Genomic DNA, 18,917 nt, shown 5'->3' with positions numbered 1-18,917 from the left:
ACGTCGGTTGTTTTAAGTCTAAAAGCGCCTGTTCAAGATATAACTAGTCATAAAATCTATATTAATCAGTTATTTGGGTAATGTCAGCCTAGATATGTGTCCGCCTGACTTTGAATTTATTTTTAAATATTGATTGTTGTAAGGTTCAAAAACCTTTTTCGTTCAATATATTTTTTAATTCACAGAATTGTTGTTATTGAATGCTATTTTGATACCCACTTACCTATTAAATGTTTTCATTAAATCAATAAAAAATTAAATAAGACATAACAATAACAGTTAACAAATAAACATTTTATTAAATTTTTTTTTAATAAAAAAGGCAATTAAGAATTAGAATAAATAAGCAATATAAATTTAACTTAAACAAAACTTTTTTAAATTATTAAAATTAATAGTTGTATTAATTAATAAAAAATGTTGATGCGAACAATTTTGAAAAAAGCAAATAAATTAAAGAATATGATTTCAATGACTTTAAACCTTGGATTAGTATAAAAATGATGTGGAAAATGTGCGACTGATAGGTGGAACTACTAGTGTAAAGTGCTCTCATAACGATGAAATGCTTTCAAGGACTTAACAGAACAATTTGAACAGGCACAAACTTGTTTGGGGATGTTGTAATGGGGGTTTTATTGTTTGCATTTTGAAATGAGATTTAAAACTAATAATACAATTTGTGTTAAAATGTTTGTAAAAAATTATAATTGTGAGCTTTTTTTAAGGAAAACTTAAATTAATTAAAGTAAATAATAATTAAGTCTTTGGCATAATTAAAGAAACTTTAATTATCTATCTACTTACAATAAAAGTAAATAATTAATATGTTAACTTTTGCATTAATATAAACCAAGCTTAAACTTGTAAAACAAAACTGAGTTTTGCGCTTCTGTCACCCCTACACAAGGCATTTAAGGACATAACAATGGTGCTAACGAGTAACGAATTGTTTGTGTGTGCAAATGCTGCTTAGGGAGGGCCAATAAAAAGCATTATTTTGAATAGTTTTGTTTTTGTGAGGTGTCAGGGTGAACGGAAGAAAGGAAGACATTTGTTTTCACAAACTGTATTATAAAAAAAGAAAATAAAACGAGATACAAAATTAAAGCATTAATACTGCATTTGTTTAAAAAGTCAAAGGATTCTAATATGAAACCTTTAACGGGAAAATTATATATAAAAATAAAACTACTAACTTTTTTCTTTTAGCTTTTCAATCCATTTTGAATTTAGAGATTTTCATTCCAAGTTAGATTTCCAAAACGTATTTTTTTCATGTGTGTGTGTTTATTAACAATTTTCTACGCATATTTAAAGGTAATTTCAGAAATTTTCTTAACATCACCCCAAACTTGTAAGGATTTTATATCATTTATATTTAATTCTGTATCATATGTTGTAATACGATTTGGCGTATTCTCATAGATTTTATAAACATCAATGTAACCGTCTTGGAATGCAAATTCTAATTCGAATATTGTACCTAAAACAGAATAATTTAGAATTGAATTGTTAGTATAGAGGGGATGAGAGCTGAATGAATTTTTACTATGAAACACACCATCGAGTTGATCGAACATTTTCTCTTTATGATCGATCCATTCGCCATTCTCTTTGTAGTTTTCAACAATAACATTTTCATCTAAAATCCATTTGAAATGGTATGTTATAAATGCAGGATTCCGACATAATTCATTAACGAAATTTATGGAAAATCTGAAATGATAAAAATAATGAAAAATTTGTTTAAGTAAACAAGTATAGTGGGTTATGCTTGGACTTATAATACTCTATACCAGCAATGTGTAAATTTAAAGAGATTTTCAGAAACTGGCACTATACGTATTCAGTTTTTTGTATATTGTGGACTCAAATATCTTTAACGCAGCTAAGAATGATAGTTCTAGCTCACATTTGGATCAGGGGCAGTGTTGCCAATTTGACGTTTTCCCTTACAAATCTGACGTTTTTGAAAATGCGTTTTAGCGGTTAAACTAGTCTATAGTCTAGTTTATAGTCTAGTTTATAGTCTAGTCTATAGTCTAGTCTATAGTCTAGTCTATAGTCTAGTCTATAGTCTAGTCTATAGTCTAGTCTATAGTCTAGTCTATAGTCTAGTCTATAGTCTAGTCTAGTCTATAGTCTAGTCTAGTCTATAGTCTATAGTTAGTCTGTCTATTCTATTCTAGTCTAGTCTAGTCTAGTCTAGTCTAGTCTAGTCTAGTCTAGTCTAGTCTAGTCTAGTCTAGTCTAGTCTATAGTCTAGTCTAGTCTAGTCTAGTCTAGTCTAGTCTAGTCTAGTCTAGTCTAGTCTAGTCTAGTCTAGTCTAGTCTAGTCTAGTCTAGTCTAGTCTAGTCTAGTCTAGTCTAGTCTAGTCTAGTCTATAGTCTAGTCTAGTCTAGTCTATAGTCTAGTCTAGTCTATAGTCTAGTCTATAGTCTAGTTCTATAGTCTAGTCTATAGTCTAGTCTATAGTCTAGTCTATAGTCTAGTCTATAGTCTAGTCTATAGTCTAGTCTATAGTCTAGTCTATAGTCTAGTCTATAGTCTAGTCTATAGTCTAGTCTATAGTCTAGTCTACAGTCTAGTCTATAGTCTAGTCTATAGTCAAGTCTATAGTCTAGTCTATAGTCTAGTCTATAGTCAAGTCTATAGTCTAGTCTATAGTCTAGTCTATAGTCTAGTCTATAGTCTAGTCTATAGTCTAGTCTATAGTCTAGTCTATAGTCTAGTCTATAGTCTAGTCTATAGTCTAGTCTATAGTCTAGTCTATAGTCTAGTCTATAGTCTAGTCTATAGTCTAGTCTATAGTCTAGTCTATAGTCTAGTCTATAGTCTAGTCTATAGTCTAGTCTATAGTCTAGTCTATAGTCTAGTCTATAGTCTAGTCTATAGTCTAGTCTATAGTCTAGTCTATAGTCTAGTCTATAGTCTAGTCTATAGTCTAGTCTATAGTCTAGTCTATAGTCTAGTCTATAGTCTAGTCTATAGTCTAGTCTATAGTCTAGTCTATAGTCTAGTCTATAGTCTAGTCTATAGTCTAGTCTATAGTCTAGTCTATAGTCTAGTCTATAGTCTAGTCTATAGTCTAGTCTCTCTAGTCTGTAGTCTAGTCTATAGTCTAGTCTATAGTCTAGTCTATAGTCTAGTCTATAGTCTAGTCTATAGTCTAGTCTATAATCTAGTCTATAGTCTAGTCTATAGTCTAGGTCCTATAGTCTAGTCTATAGTCTAGTCTATAGTCTAGTCTATAGTCTAGTCTATAGTCTAGTCTATAGTCTAGTCTATAGTCTAGTCTATAGTCTAGTCTATAGTCTAGTCTATAGTCTAGTCTATAGTCTAGTCTATAGTCTAGTCTATAGTCTAGTCTATAGTCTAGTCTATAGTCTAGTCTATAGTCTAGTCTATAGTCTAGTCTATGTCTAGTCTATAGTCTAGTCTATAGTCTAGTCCTATAGTCTAGTCTATAGTCTAGTTATAGTCTAGTCTATAGTCTAGTCTATAGTCTAGTCTATAGTCTAGTCTATAGTCTAGTCTATAGTCTAGTCTATAGTCTAGTCTATAGTCTAGTCTATAGTCTAGTCTATAGTCTAGTCTATAGTCTAGTCTATAGTCTAGTCTATAGTCTAGTCTATAGTCTAGTCTATAGTCTAGTCTATAGTCTAGTCTATAGTCTAGTCTATAGTCTAGTCTATAGTCTAGTCTTATCTAGTCTATAGTCTAGTCTATAGTCTAGTCTATAGTCTAGTCTATAGTCTAGTCTATAGTCTAGTCTATAGTCTAGTCATAGTCTACTCTATAGTCTACTCTATAGTCTAGTCTATAGTCTAGTCTATAGTCTAGTCTATAGTCTAGTCTATAGTCTAGTCTATAGTCTAGTCTATAGTCTAGTCTATAGTCTAGTCTATAGTCTAGTCTATAGTCTAGTATAGTCTATAGTCTAGTTTATAGTCTAGTCTATAGTCTAGTCTATAGTCTATAGTTTATAGTCTAGTCTATAGTCTAGTCTATAGTCTAGTCTATAGTCTAGTCTATAGTCTAGTCTATAGTCTAGTCTATAGTCTAGTCTATAGTCTAGTCTATAGTCTAGTCTATAGTCTAGTCTATAGTCTAGTCTATAGTCTAGTCTATAGTCTAGTCTATAGTCTAGTCTATAGTCTAGTCTATAGTCTAGTCTATAATCTAGTCTATAGTCTAGTCTATAATCTAGTCTGTAGTCTAGTCTATAGTCTAGTCTATAATCTAGTCTCTAGTCTAGTCTATAGTCTAGTCTATAGTCTAGTCTATAGTCTAGTCTATAGTCTAGTCTATAGTCTAGTCTATAGTCTAGTCTATAGTCTAGTCTATAGTCTAGTCTATAGTCTAGTCTAGTCTAGTCTATAGTCTAGTCTATAGTCTAGTCTATAGTCTAGTCTATAGTCTAGTCTATAGTCTAGTCTATAGTCTAGTCTATAGTCTAGTTTATTGTCTAGTATATAGTCTAGTCTATAGTCTAGTCTATAGTCTAGTCTATAGTCTAGTCTATAGTCTAGTCTATAGTCTAGTCTATAGTCTAGTCTATAGTCTAGTCTATAGTCTAGTCTATAGTCTAGTCTATAGTCTAGTCTATAGTCTAGTCTATAGTCTAGTCTATAGTCTAGTCTATAGTCTAGTCTATAGTCTAGTCTATAGTCTAGTCTATAGTCTAGTCTATAGTCTAGTATATAGTCTAGTCTATAGTCTAGTCTATATCTAGTCTATAGTCTAGTCTATAGTCTAGTCTATGGTGTAGTCTGTAGTCTAGTCTATATCTTGTCTATAGTCTAGTCTATGGTGTAGTCTATAGTCTAGTCTATAGTCTAGTCTATGGTGTAGTCTATAGACTAGTCTAGTCTATAGTCTATTCTATAGTCTAGTCTATAGTCTAGTCTATAGTCTGGTCTATAGTATAGTCTGTAGACTATATATATAGACTAGTCTAGTCTATAGTCTAGTCTATAGTCTAGTCTATAGTCTAGTCTATAGTCTAGTCTATAGTCTGGTCTGTAGCCTAGTCGATAATGTGGTCTTTAGTCTAGTGTATGGTCCAGTCTATAGTCTAATCTATAGTCCGGACCACTTTCGGTAGCCTATTCTATAGTCGATATTCAATAAGGGGATTCATGAAATATGTACTTGTACGAACTTGCACATTTGTATTATTTAGAAGAGAACATTTATTGATCAGTTCAAATAGGTGATCAAAGGTATCAGTGTTGTGAAAGTAAAATCCCCTACAATTTGTGACAAATTCAATGTAAAATACAATTTGATTTTTTATGGAAATCTTGCATAAAGTATTGCAGCACATGATCCATTTAGGTAATCCTATGATCCGTTAGGTAGTATATGTAATACAGGCATTACCATGTTGCGGATTGTGTACTCCCTTAAATTTATCTAGGGTATAGTTTTGCGATTAATCTGATGTTATGCATATACGTTTTAGGTGGTCCTAACCTAGAAAATCAAGCAAATAGTGCATTGTTTATATCGGGCCCACTCCTTAAGCTAACAATGACACCCATGAATATTTTTATAAAATCAACAACAAAATCAGCTTGTTAAATATCAATTTAAGTCGAATAATACGTAAATATGTCAGTGTTATAATCATTCATACTGTTTGTTTAGTTTGGCAAACTAAATACTACTACATACTACTTTGTTATTTAAATAATTATTTATTTTAAACTACAATTTGTTTAAACAATAAATTAAGATTTCATTGTGAAACAAAATCGAATTCTTCACAACACTAGACACTAAATTATTCCAGCATAAATATTTAAATATTTGAAATACCTAAACATATGATTAATTGAATGTCACAACTAATACCGGTATAAAAAATAAAAATAATTCCATTAAGAAGCCGGCAATTCAAGCACGCTTTTTGATAATAAAAAATCCGGTTTTAAAACGTGGTCAATGATTTAAACAATTTTCGATAAAAAAAGAGAAAAGCTAATTTTAAACAAGTAATGACTATTTTTAGCTGTCAAAAAATAAAAACAGTAAAAACCCACAAAAAAAAAATGTTGTCATATGTTGACAGATAAACAGACACCTGTTGGTTAAAGTTCAAAGGGGTTTGTGGTAAAATTGTTTTAATAACTCTATGACTAATATGATTTGAAATGGTACAACATTGAAAATAATTTTACTTTTTAATCGAATTATTAATGGTAATAACATTAAGTTTTAACTAAAGAACTAAAATACAATTATATGGAAAGTAAACGTTTTAAAATCCTATTTATATGAATCATTACCAACAAATAGTTTTATAACTAACTAGCTATACCCAGTGTGCTTTGCTACCCTAAAAGGAATATGTATAAATAAAAATCCCACTTAACGATTTTGAAGGTTCTAACTACAATAGTTTTCCAGATTTATAATATGTTACATATGAGAGATGTCAAGCAAATTATTGCAAGTTCGCCAGTTTCTATCTATCGCCAATTTCTATCTACAGGCAAATCCCGGTATAACGAATCTCACTTTAACGAAAATCCGATATAACGTACACCCAAATTTTTAACATTAACTACCTTATATAGCGAACGTTTAAGAAATTTTATACTCGATATAACAAATAAAAAGAAAAAATACCTAAAAAAATCCAGCTTTTGATTTTATATTTATATTGTTAATATCAAAAACTTGATTGAGCAATTTGAATATAATGTAAAAATGAAAGAAGTCGCCCATATTCCTAATTTTAGTTATACTACATATCTGACCTATCGATCAAAATTCCTTACATTATAATCTAAAAAGCATAAATCTGTTAGATGTGAATTTAATGGTAAATTTAGCTTGAATAGTGTTTAAAAGTGATACATTGAAATAATAAAATTTTACAGCAAAATAAATTATTTCGATACCCCAATATGGCGCAATATTCCAGGGTTTTGAAATTATCAGCATGAGACTCAGTTATCGATTCTCAAGTTCAGTTTTTCCTCAAAAGAGTTTAATTCTATCTTCTAGATAATAAAATAAGGTTAAGGAAATAGCAGGAAATTAAAGTTGATAGAAAACTAAAATCCTTCACAAATTTTTCAATCCGTTCAGATGTTTAAAATGGAAAAACGTGTGCGTTGTTATTAGTTGTTTGAAATAAAATTTGAAGTAATAATTTCATACATTAATTTGAATGGTTTTTTGTCCATTAAATAAAGAAATTTACTAGAAAAAATAATTCCGATATAACGAATATTTCGATTTAACGAAAGGGCCTGAAATTATATCATTCGTTATACCGGAATTTGCCTGTATCTATAAAAAATTTGAATAATATAAGAGTTTCTAAGATGCACTAAATTTTGTATTTAATTCATATGTTGTGCCAAGCCACTCATTGTAAGTCCGCCCGTTATGCTCTAAATGTTCACATGAATTTCAAAATTCTTCATGCAAAATTTGAAGATTCTGGCTCTAATAGTTTCTGAGATATACGAATTTTTCTATTTGATTCATGTGGGGAGCTTGAAGCCCCCACAGTCCAAAATATTCAGATGAATACTAAACTAATTTGTGCAAAATTTTATAAATCAAGTCCTATTAGTTTCCCAGATAAACAACATTTTATATTTAATTCATATGAGAGGTGCCAAGTTCCCCATTGAAAGTCCGCCCGTTACTCTATATGTTAAGGTGAATGTCAAGATTCTTCAAGTAAAATTTGAAGATTCAGGCTCTAATATGTAGTGCCAGCCACCCATTGAAAGTCCGCCCGTTATGCTCTAAATGTTCACATGAATTTCATATTCTTCATGTAAATTTTGAAGATTCTAGCTCTAGTAGTTTCTCAGATATACGAATTTTTCTAATCGATTCATAAAAATGTTCAGATGAATATTTAAGTTCTTCGTGCAAATTTTGAAGAATTTAGTTCCATTAGTTTTCCATATAAACGAAATTTTGTCTTTAATTAATATGGGAGGTGCCGCTCCCCTCATGGGTAGTCCGCCAATTTATTACCCAAAATGTTTAGATGGATGTTAAAGTTATTCGTGCAAAATTTGAAGATTCGAACTGTAATAGTTTCCAAGATAAACGAATTTTTGTATTTAATTTATATGGGAGGTGCCGCTCCCCTCATGGGTAGTCCACCAATTTATTACCCAAAATGTTTAGATGGATGTTAAAGTTATTCGTGCAAAATTTGAAGATTCGAACTGTAATAGTTTCCAAGATAAACGAATTTTTGTATTTAATTTATATGGGAGGTGCCACGCCCCCTAATGCTAGTCCGTATACTTTTTGTCCTAAATAATTATATTGACACTATTTGAGGACTCTAACTGTTATATTATCTAAAATATACGGATTTAATATTTTCTTAATATGGGCGTGGCTCCTCGCCCACTTCGAATTTCAAAATAAAAAGAAGCCTATTACCTATTCCAGATATACAAGAATACGCTGTGAAAATTTGAATAAAATCGGTTCACCCATTTAGTAGTCTATAACGTTCAAACATACAAACAAACACACATTCATTTTTATATATATAGATATGAAAACCGTTATATTGCTTAAACTTGATATTTGTCATTTAAAAAAATTTCCTAACATTATGAATTAAATTAAATGTTTTAAAAATTCTCCCAATATTTCCTTCTGTGTATACACAAAGTTAATTGTCTCAATAATTAACTTTAAATACTTTTAATATAAATATTCGTTTCATTTAATTAACATTTTCTCAAGTTATTATTAAAAATTTTGTATTTTTTTAATAAATTAAATTTAATTGTATTGAATGACTTGATTTTAAGCGACAATTGCAATTGTTTAAATTTAAAAAAAAAAAACAAAACAAAATTTGTCAACAAGCTAAAATGTTGTAAGAAATATTATTATTGTATTATTTTTCAAAAGAATAATTCATGCAAGTAAGTGTTTTTACATGATAAAAACATACTTAGTTCTTAATTAACATATTAAACCTATTTAGTAGAATTACACTATTTTTCCAATTAATCTTTAAATCTAAATTACATTTTACAAGAATTTCTTTTAATAAAACATGCAACTCATTCACAAAATGTTTGCAGTTGCTGCAGTTGTTCAAGTTTTTTCTACGTAGGTGAATTTTTTAATGGTCAAAAGTAGCTTTCATATATATATATATATAATATGTTATTTATAAATATCGTATATAGCGGTTTTATATTGAATAAAATCTGAGGAAGTTAACACCATTTAGTTAACGTTAAAAAAGGCAAACATGGTCAACGTTGAAAAGCTTAAAGTAAGCTCTATAAAACCCTTGACATTCAATTGCATGTTACAAGAATCGGGGTAATGGATCGTGTCGTGTACAGATTTGAAAAGCTTAATAAAGCTCTGTACATCTTCAATTTAAAGGCTGCGTGCTCAAGTCCTGATTGATGGCATGTCATAATATCCATGGACACACCAAAAAGTGTCACAATGTCCATCAAGATAGTGACATAAAGACTAAGGTTACAAATAGACCATATATCTAGAAAGTCTATGTTTCGTGAAGCTGGTGTTCGAAATATAGCAGAGATCTAAACCCCTGCGCCGTAATGGCGGAGAAAGTGTTCCTTACCAAATACTCTATATTCTATGCTCCCACTGAAAACACGTTTCTTTCTTCTTTCGCCCGAACAGTTTTGGATTTATCAGGTTAACATCTTTAAGTTTCCTTTATAACAGTAAGTTTTTTAGATGAATATTGGATCCACCTTCATATGCCTAATGATATGTATCTACTCTCATCTTACAAGAACAGTGGACTAATGAGTCTCCATATTAAATAAGTGAAAGCCTTCGAATTCTTCTAGATTTCCCGAAGCTGCGAAATATCGGAGAGTTTAAAACGTTAGCGGCTTTTTATGACTGTCATAATGTCTTCCACAAAGGCTAAATAATGGCAGACATAAAGACTAAGGTTACAAATAGACCATGTATCTAGAATGACTAGGTTCCTTCCTAATAGTAATGACTCTGTATTCTATGATCCCACTGAGACAACGTCTCACCTTCTTTCGTTGGGGTTATCCCATTAGATTTTTGTGGTCCTGACATTTGTCACGTTCTAGATTTCACGAAGTTGCGAAATTTTGGAGGTTTTGAAACGTCAGCGGCTTTTTATGACTGTCATAATGTGTCCCAGAAAGGCTTAACAATGAAAGAGACAGTGGTCCTTACTAAATGCTCCGTATTCGTTATATTCCGGTGGGACTGCCCATTATTTCATTAGCTCATGTGATATTATTGCCCGTGCTCTCGTTGGCTATCGGAGAGTTTGAAACATCTACGCCTTTTTATAAGTCATTACCGACAATGAGACTACTACGCAAACGCCTGTAAAGAATACTCCTTAAATGACTAGGACTGGTCCAAAACTAATGTATTACATCGGAGTAATCTCAAATAGGAGTACATGATCCGCAACATGGTCCTATGTAATGCAGACTATGGACCATGTTGTTTTCAAAAATAATAAACATGATCCATGCCTGAATTACAAAGGACTACTAAAAGGGTCATTTAAACGAACGAAATAATTTGTATATAAAATATTTTACACATTTTGTAAACCACCCACCTAGATGCAACCTTTCATGGGCCGGTCGGTATTGCGTGCGTGTATTTTAAAGATATATGGTAGTTTTTTTTCAATGGAAAAATTATTTTAGAAAATAACATAATTTTTTGCCAGGTAATACTTTCCTTAAAATAGAACAATATTTGTTGAAAACTACAACATATTACATAAAAACATTTAACTTTTCTAACGATAAGAGTTAGAAAAGAAAAGGAAAAAAAGAAAACAAGTTGAGGCCAACTTAAAAACAATATTGATTATTTTTTATGTTTATGGGTTTATTATAGTTAGAGTTTGAGAAATCTAAGTCAGTAGAAATATATGTATGTGCACGTTTTTTGGATCACTGTTTTACTTTTATGTTTCATGACATCATCTTGTCCAAAATTAAATGTCTGTTGGTTGTTTTTAAAATATGCCTAATAAATCAATGTTTTATTATATGTTCGTCTACATGATGTGGTCTTTAAAAGAGATAATGTTTTTATGGGTAATTTGCTGTTATTTTATGAATTTCAGCAGAATTTGCTAAACAGAAATTAATGAAATAAACAATAATTTGTTTATAATTTCTTTTAATAAAATTTTTAGTTCTAATTTGTTAATGTTAAAGAACATAAATCATATTAAAAACAGATTCTTTAAAAATGTTTTATTAATAAATCTAAATTTGGAAATGATTGAAGATAGAATTTCTCATGTCTTGAAGTAATAAAGTGAGAGTTAATTGATGTTGTGTCTTACAAAATTTCGCCTTTTGAAGTCTGTTGGATAATGATCATATCAAATGCAGTTGTACAAGAAGTTTAAGATATCGTTTAGTTCTAATTCAGTTCTAGTTCAGATCTAGTTCAGTTGTAATTCAGTTCTGGTTATCTTCTAGATCAGTTCTAGTTTAGTTCTAGTTCAGTTCTAGTTTAATTTCAGTTTAGTTCTAATTCAGTTCTAGTTCAGTTCTAGTCAGTTCTAGTTCAGTTCTAGTCAGTTCTAGTTCAGTTCTAGTTCAGTTCTAGTTCAGTTCTAGTTCAGTTCTAGTCAGTTCTAGTTCAGTTTCTAGTTCAGTTCTAGTTCAGTTCTAGTTCAGTTCTAGTTCAGTTCTAGTTCAGTTCTAGTTCAGTTCTAGTTCAGTTCTAGTTCAGTTCTAGTTCAGTCTAGTTCAGTTCTAGTTCAGTTCTAGTTCAGTTCTAGTTCAGTTCTAGTTCAGTTCTAGTTCAGTTCTAGTCAGTTCTAGTTCCGTCTAGTTCAGTTCTAGTTCAGTTCTAGTTCAGTTCTAGTTCAGTTCTAGTTCAGTTCTAGTTCAGTTCTAGTTCAGTTTCTAGTTCAGTTCTAGTTCAGTTCTAGTTCAGTTCTAGTTCAGTTCTAGTTCAGTTCTAGTTCAGTTCTAGTTTCATTCTAGTTCAGTTCTAGTTCAGTTCTAGTTCAGTTCTAGTTCAGTTCTAGTTCAGTTCTAGTTCATTTCTAGTTCAGTTCTAGTTCAGTTCTAGTTCAGTTCTAGTTCAGTTCTAGTTCAGTTCTAGTTCAGTTCTAGTTCAGTTCTAGTTCAGTTCTAGTTCAGTTCTAGTTCAGTTCTAGTTCAGTTCTAGTTCAGTTCTAGTTCAGTTCTAGTTCAGTTCTAGTTCAGTTCTAGTTCAGTTCTAGTTAGTTCTAGTTCAGTCTCGTTCAGTTTCTAGTTTCAGTTCTAGTTCAGTTTAGTCAGTTCTAGTCAGTTCTAGTTCAGTTCTAGTTCTTTCTAAGCCAATTCTAGTTCAGTTCTAGTTCAGTTCTAGTTCAGTTCTAGTTCAGTTCTAGTTCAGTTCTAGTTTCAGTTCTAGTTCAGTCTAGTTCAGTTTCTAGTTCAGTTCTAGTTCCGTCTCGGTTCAGTTCTAGTTCAGTTCTAGTTCAGTTCTAGTTCAGTTCTAGTTTCAGTTCTAGTGCCAGTTCTAGTTCAGTTCTATTCAGTTCTAGTCAGTTCTAGTTACAGGTTTAGTTTAGTTCAGTTCTAGTTCAGTTCTAGTTCAGTTCTAGTTCAGTTTCTAGTTCAGTTTTAGACCCTCAGACATTGGCTATAGACATAATGGTCGAGGAAAATTTGAATCGTTTCATATATGATTTTATTTAAAACGATGGATTTGTAAATATGTATGTAGGTAATTTTTTCTCTACGTATCCCAATATCTTTAGCAATACAAATATCTTGAACCACATAATAGGGTGTTGTCTATATTATCAATTTATATTATCGCGGTTTATTCTTACAATAAAAGTAAATATGTACATAATTAGTACAAGTCATAAAATTGATTGCGTGATTGAAAACGAGGTATCAGTTTCAGTAATTTTATTATTTTTTTTAATTGTATTATTGTCATTTATGTCTTCAGTGACCAATTTGATTACAACAACAATGACGTGAATGCTAGAAAAGTTATTCCTTTATAGACGTAAAGAGAACAATAATAAAGAGCTATTAGTTAGCAAAGTTCAATGATAAGAAGAAATGTCTCAGGTTAATGATCGCAAAATTGTCACTGGGTATGATCACCATGTTCATTTCAATATTGTTTGAAATTTTTAGCAAATGTTTTGAAAAAAAAAATATTTACACCTGGTATTTATTTGATAAATATTTTGTTTTGCTGGCACATACAAAATTCTATTAGTATCATTCGTTATCGGTTGCCAAACGAATATTTCTGAATTAACCCTTTAATTATATCAGTAATACATTTCAATGAAAAATCCAATGATTTGAATAATAATTACAATTAAATATTTTTCACCTTTTACCACTTTACAACTTATAGATCAAACTGCAATTAATGAACATTTATACTCAATAATTTAAGAAAGTAATTCCTTTTAATTTTTATATTTTTTAGTTAAAAACTGGCTCTTAGTTGGTTAACATGTAGGTTAAATTCTATACTATCACATGGATACAGTTGTTTATTATTAATAATTCTTATCATATCATTATCAAATTAAAAAATTCACACCTTAATAGAAAAATTGCGAAATAAAACAATTGTAATTGACAAAATGATTCATTGTAATGTTTTTTGTTTAACAAGATTTGTTCAATCTTACAATAATAATATTAGTTAATATAAATTTATTGGTAGTAACTGAAAAAATTGATTGGGGAATTTTTGTTTTTAAATTAAGTAGGTATATTTCCATAAACATTACACTCTATTTTATTCCCATTGTTTTTTGTTATTTTTAGAATTGGTATTAGAGCCGGACTTGTGGGTTAATTGATAATAATAAAACCAGATAATGTTTGTTTTTGAATTTAAAATTCAGTTCAGTTCATTTTTAACAGTTCCAGTTTAGTTCTTTTTCAGTTCTAGTTCAGTCTATTTCAGTTCTAGTTTAGTTCTAGTTAAGTTCTAGTTCAGTTCTAGTTCAGTTCTAGTTCAGTTCTAGTTCAGTTCTAGTCAGTCTAGTTCGGTTCTAGTCAGTTCTAGTTCAGTTCAGTAGTTCGTTTCTAGTTAGTTCTAGTAAGTCAGTCAGTTCTAGTTCAGTTCTAGTTCAGTTCTAGTTCAGTTCTAGGTTCAGTTCTAGTTCAGTTCTAGTTCAGTTCTAGTTCAGTTCTAGTTCCAGTCTAGTTCAGTTCTAGTTCAGTGTTCTAGTTCAGTTCTAGTTCAGTTCTAGTTCAGTTCTAGTTCAGTTCTAGTTCAGTTCTAGTTCAGTTTAGTTCAGTTCTAGTTCAGTTTATCAGTTCTAGTTCAGTTCTATGTTCAGTTCTAGTTCAGTTTCTAGTTCAGTTCTAGTTCAGTTCTAGTTCAGTTCTAGTTCAGTTCTAGTTCAGTTCTAGTTCAGTTCTAGTTCAGTTCTAGTTCAGTTCTAGTTCAGTTCTAGTTCAGTTCTAGTTCAGTTCTAGTTCGTTCTAGTTCAGTTCTAGCTTCAGTTCTCAGTTCAGTTTTCTAGTCAGTTCTAGTTCAGTTCTAGTTCAGTCTAGTTCAGTTCTAGTTCAGTTCTAGTTCAGTTCTAGTTCAGTTCTAGTTCAGTTTCTAGTTCAGTTCTAGTTCAGTTCTAGTTCAGTCTAGTCAGTTCTAGTCAGTTCTAGTTCAGTTCTAGTTCAGTTCTAGTTCAGTTCTAGTTCAGTTCTAGTTCAGTTCTAGTTCAGTTCTAGTTCAGTTCTAGTTCAGTTCTAGTTCAGTTCTAGTTCAGTTCTAGTTCAGTTCTAGTTCAGTTCTAGTTCAGTTCTAGTTCAGTTCTAGTTCAGTTCTAGTTCAGTTCTAGTTCAGTTCTAGTTCAGTTCTAGTTCAGTTCTAGTTCAGTTCTAGTTCAGTTCTAGTTCAGTTCTAGTTCAGTTCTAGTTCAGTTCTAGTTCAGTTCTAGTTCAGTTCTAGTTCAGTTCTAGTTCAGTTCTAGTTCAGTTCTAGTTCAGTTCTAGTTCAGTTCTAGTTCAGTTCTAGTTCAGTTCTAGTTCAGTTCTAGTTCAGTTCTAGTTCAGTTCTAGTTCAGTTCTAGTTCAGTTCTAGTTCAGTTCTAGTTCAGTTCTAGTTCAGTTCTAGTTCAGTTCTAGTTCAGTTCTAGTTCATTTCTAGTTCTTTCAGTTCAGTTCTAGTTCAGTTCTAGTTCAGTTCTAGTTCAGTTCTAGTTCAGTTCTAGTTCAGTTCTAGTTCAGTTCTAGTTCAGTTCTAGTTCAGTTCTAGTTCAGTTCTAGTTCTAGTTCAGTTCTAGTCAGTTCTAGTTCAGTCTAGATTCAGTTCTAGTTCGTTCTAGTTAGTTCTAGTTCAGTTCTAGTTCAGTTCTAGTTCAGTTCTAGTTCAGTTCTAGTTCAGTTCTAGTTCAGTTCTAGTTCAGTTCTAGTTCAGTTCTAGTTCAGTTCTAGTTCAGTTCTAGTTCAGTTTCTAGTTCAGTTCTAGTTCTAGTTCTAGTTCAGTTCTAGTTCAGTTCTAGTTCAGTTCTAGTTCAGTTCTAGTTCAGTTCTAGTTCAGTTCTAGTTCAGTTCTAGTTCAGTTCTAGTTTCGTTCTAGTTCAGTTCTAGTTCAGTTCTAGTTCAGTTATAGTTCAGTTCCAGTTCAGTTCTGTTCGCTCTAGCTCAGTTCTAGCTAAGTTCTAGTTCAGTTCTAGTTCAGTTCAGGTTCAGTTCAAGTTCAGTTCTAAGTAAGTTTCTGTTTAGTCTTCAATCCTCTTCAGATACAATCCTTTCTAAATTGACTAAAATATTGTTGCCCCCCGGAAACCGATTTCAATTTTTTAGGAATGATATTTTCAACTTACTTTTCAACTTAAGAATCAATGCGGCAAAAGTTTATTTACATTATCCGATTTATTTCATATTATTCGCATAGCAGATGTGATATAATCGGATTGTAGCTTAAATAAATCAGAAGACTAATACAAATTAATTTTCGAGTAAATTACCTTGGACAAATTAAGAATCTTTTTAATTTTTATGTTGCCAATGTATTTTAAAAATTTCTTAAAAATAAATGATTTAAATGTTCCAATTATCATAAATAATTCATCTTTATCTATAACAACAACAATCTTGTATAATGTTTTCCACTCAATTTAAACAATTTCATAAAATATGTTTTCTTAAATAACTCATTAATTTTCTTTTCAAATAACCACTGAAATTCTTCTATATATAAATTGTTTTAAAATAATTTTTTAAAAATTTCTTTATTTATATTTACTTACTCTTTTGCATCATCCATTAAAATTCCTTTGATTCGTACTTTATCACCAATGTTGACGGTATTGGGTGCAATAGTGGCAGTATATTTAATCGGTGGCATAATTTTGTTTGTTTTGTATTTTGCTTTATATATTTAACAAATATAAAAAAATTTTCAAAATCTATTTCTTGTTTTCAAAATCTATTTTCATAAAAATAGACACAATTTCAGCGACAATTCAGCGTTTAAGTGGAAGAAACAGCCGCAACAACATGAACGAATGCCAAAGTTTATTTTGTTTTTATGATTTAGCTTGTAAAACAATTTGTTATAATTTTAAATGGGTGTTTGTTGTTATTATTAATAATTTCATTCATAAATCGCAATGCAGTAATATTATGTATTAATTTGTTGTTTATTTTTTGAGAGACTTTATTTATTTTTATTTTGTTATGACAATTTTTCTATTATTCGTTGTCAAGTAGTTACCAGAAATCGCGTTTTTCTATGTTTATTGGAATAATATTTTAATGATTTTCATTTATTTTTATTAAAATTAATGTATTTTGTATTTATTTTTAAAATTCTTTTAATTTAATTAGAAAAAAATGTAATTTTTATCTATGATTATATATTTAATTTTTTATTTGAAATAATTTTAAATATTTTCTTAAATTCTTTTAAATTTTTGTCCGCACTCCAACGTTTATCTTGGTGGTATTCTTGCGCTTAACTAAATAGATTTGTGCCGGTGTATTGAGTATTTGGTTGTTTTATAAAATGTTTATAGGCGAGTACAAGAAAGTATGAATGAGTGAGTGCGAAATAAAGAAAGAGTAGGAAAATGAATTTCGTAAGTAATTCTCTTAAATTTTCTTATTAAATATTTAGCAGCACGTTAGTTAGTTAAGGTCAATTGAAAGTTTAACATTCAATTAGAATAACATAAAATATGATTCATTGAAATTCTGTTAAATAGCGTAGGAAAAGAAAAATTCCATTCGTATGTTTACATAAATCCTGTTGATTGAGGATGTACGAGGGCAGTATGATAATTAACTATAAATTAAATAAAAATTGTATTTTACTAGAACTGAACTAGAACCGAACTAGAACCGAACTAGAACTGAACTAGAACTGAACTAGAACTGAACTAGAACTGAACTAGAACTGACTAGAACTGAACTAGAACTGAACTAGAACTGAACTAACGGAACTAGAACTGAACTAGAACTGAACTAGAACTGAACTAGAACTGAACTAGAACTGAACTGAACTAGAACTGAACTAGAACTGAACTGAACTAGAACTGAACTAGAACTGAACTAGAACTGACTAGAACTGAACTAGAACTGAACTAGAACTGAACTAGAACTGAACTAGAACTGAACTAGAACTGAACTAGAACTGAACTAGAACTGAACTAGAACTAGAACTGAACTAGAACTGAACTAGAACTGAACTAGAACTGAACTAGAACTGAACTAGAACTGAACTAGAACTGAACTAGAACTGAACTAGAACTGAACTAGAACTGAACTAGAACTGAACTAGAACTGAACTAGAACTGAACTAGAACTGAACTAGAACTGAACTAGAACTGAACTAGAACTGAACTAGAACTGAACTAGAACTGAACTAGAACTGAACTAGAACTGAACTAGAACTGAACTAGAACTGAACTAGAACTGAACTAGAACTGAACTAGAACTGAACTAGAACTGAACTAGAACTGAACTAGAACTGAACTAGAACTGAACTAGAACTGAACTAGAACTGAACTAGAACTGAACTAGAACTGAACTAGAACTGAACTAGAACTGAACTAGAACTGAACTAGAACTGAACTAGAACTGAACTAGAACTGAACTAGAACTGAACTAGAACTGAACTAGAACTGAACTAGAACTGAACTAGAACTGAACTAGAACTGACTACTAGAACTGAACTAGAACTGAACTAGAACTGAACTAGAACTGAACTAGAACGAACTAGAACTGAACTAGAACTGAACTAGAACTGAACTAGAACTGAACTAGAACTGAACTAGAACTGAACTAGAACTGAACTAGAACTGAACTAGAACTGAACTAGAACTGAACTAGAATGAACTAGAACTGAACTAGAACTGAACTAGAACTGAACTAGAACTGAACTAGAACTGAACTAGAACTGAACTAGAACTGAACTAGCAACTGAACTAGAACTGAACTAGAACTGAACTAGAACTGAACTAGAACTGAACTAGAACTGAACTAGAACTGAACTAGAACTGAACTAGAACTGAACTAGAACTGAACTAGAACTGAACTAGAACTGAACTAGAACTGAACTAGAACTGAACTAGAACTGAACTAGAACTGAACTAGAACTGAACTAGAACTGAACTAGAACTGAACTAGAATGAACTAGAACTGAACTAGAACTGAACTAGAACTGAACTAGAACTGAACTAGAACTGAACTAGAACTGAACTAGAACTGAACTAGAACTGAACTAGAACTGAACTAGAACTGAACTAGAACTGAACTAGAACTGAACTAGAACTGAACTAGAACTGAACTAGAACTGAACTAGAACTGAACTAGAACTGAACTAGAACTGAACTAGAACTGAACTAGAACTGAACTAGATAACTAGAACTGAACTAGAACTGAACTAGAACTGAACTAGAACTGAACTA

At 30.8% G+C, this 18,917-nt stretch overlaps 1 protein-coding gene across 4 annotated transcripts; it reads right to left on the bottom strand.

Moving 5' to 3' along the window:
- Window positions 1-268: 268 nt before the first annotated feature.
- Window positions 269-16,969, bottom strand: LOC119607569. 4 transcript variants are annotated; one of them, XR_005231736.1, is made up of 4 exons: window positions 16,257-16,969; window positions 1,565-1,719; window positions 1,200-1,486; window positions 272-1,067 (listed from the first exon to the last, which is right to left on the bottom strand). XR_005231736.1 is itself a non-coding variant. In XM_037961531.1 (3 exons), the coding sequence occupies exons 1-3, from the start codon at window positions 16,352-16,354 to the stop codon at window positions 1,305-1,307; spliced, it is 435 nt and encodes a 144-aa protein (XP_037817459.1). In that variant the 5' UTR covers window positions 16,355-16,957; the 3' UTR covers window positions 271-1,304. The 4 variants fall into 4 exon arrangements, 2 of the variants coding, with proteins under 2 accessions (XP_037817460.1, XP_037817459.1); XR_005231735.1 differs by having other exon boundaries at window positions 269-1,067; window positions 1,200-1,719; window positions 16,257-16,957; XM_037961531.1 differs by having other exon boundaries at window positions 271-1,486; window positions 16,257-16,957.
- Between the last annotated feature and the right edge of the window lie 1,948 nt (window positions 16,970-18,917).

This window comes from Lucilia sericata, unplaced genomic scaffold, assembly GCF_015586225.1.
Source record: "Lucilia sericata isolate MDLA Ls3-8-SP2 unplaced genomic scaffold, ASM1558622v1 Contig000709F_arrow, whole genome shotgun sequence".
In the NCBI taxonomy this organism is placed as follows: Eukaryota; Metazoa; Arthropoda; class Insecta; order Diptera; family Calliphoridae; genus Lucilia; species Lucilia sericata.
Note: the sequence above shows the minus strand (reverse complement) of the source record. Positions and strands in the feature narration are given on the sequence as shown.

Bases quoted from the DNA above. Each gene is read 5' to 3' on its own strand.
- LOC119607569 (XM_037961531.1), bottom strand. From the start codon at position 16,354: ATGCCACCGATTAAATATACTGCCACTATTGCACCCAATACCGTCAAC. The intron at 1,720-16,256 runs GTAAGTAAATAT...TTATCATTTCAG, and splicing joins TTAATGGATGATGCAAAAGA to ATTTTCCATAAATTTCGTTA. The intron at 1,487-1,564 runs GTGTGTTTCATA...ATTCTGTTTTAG, and splicing joins AATGTTCGATCAACTCGATG to GTACAATATTCGAATTAGAA.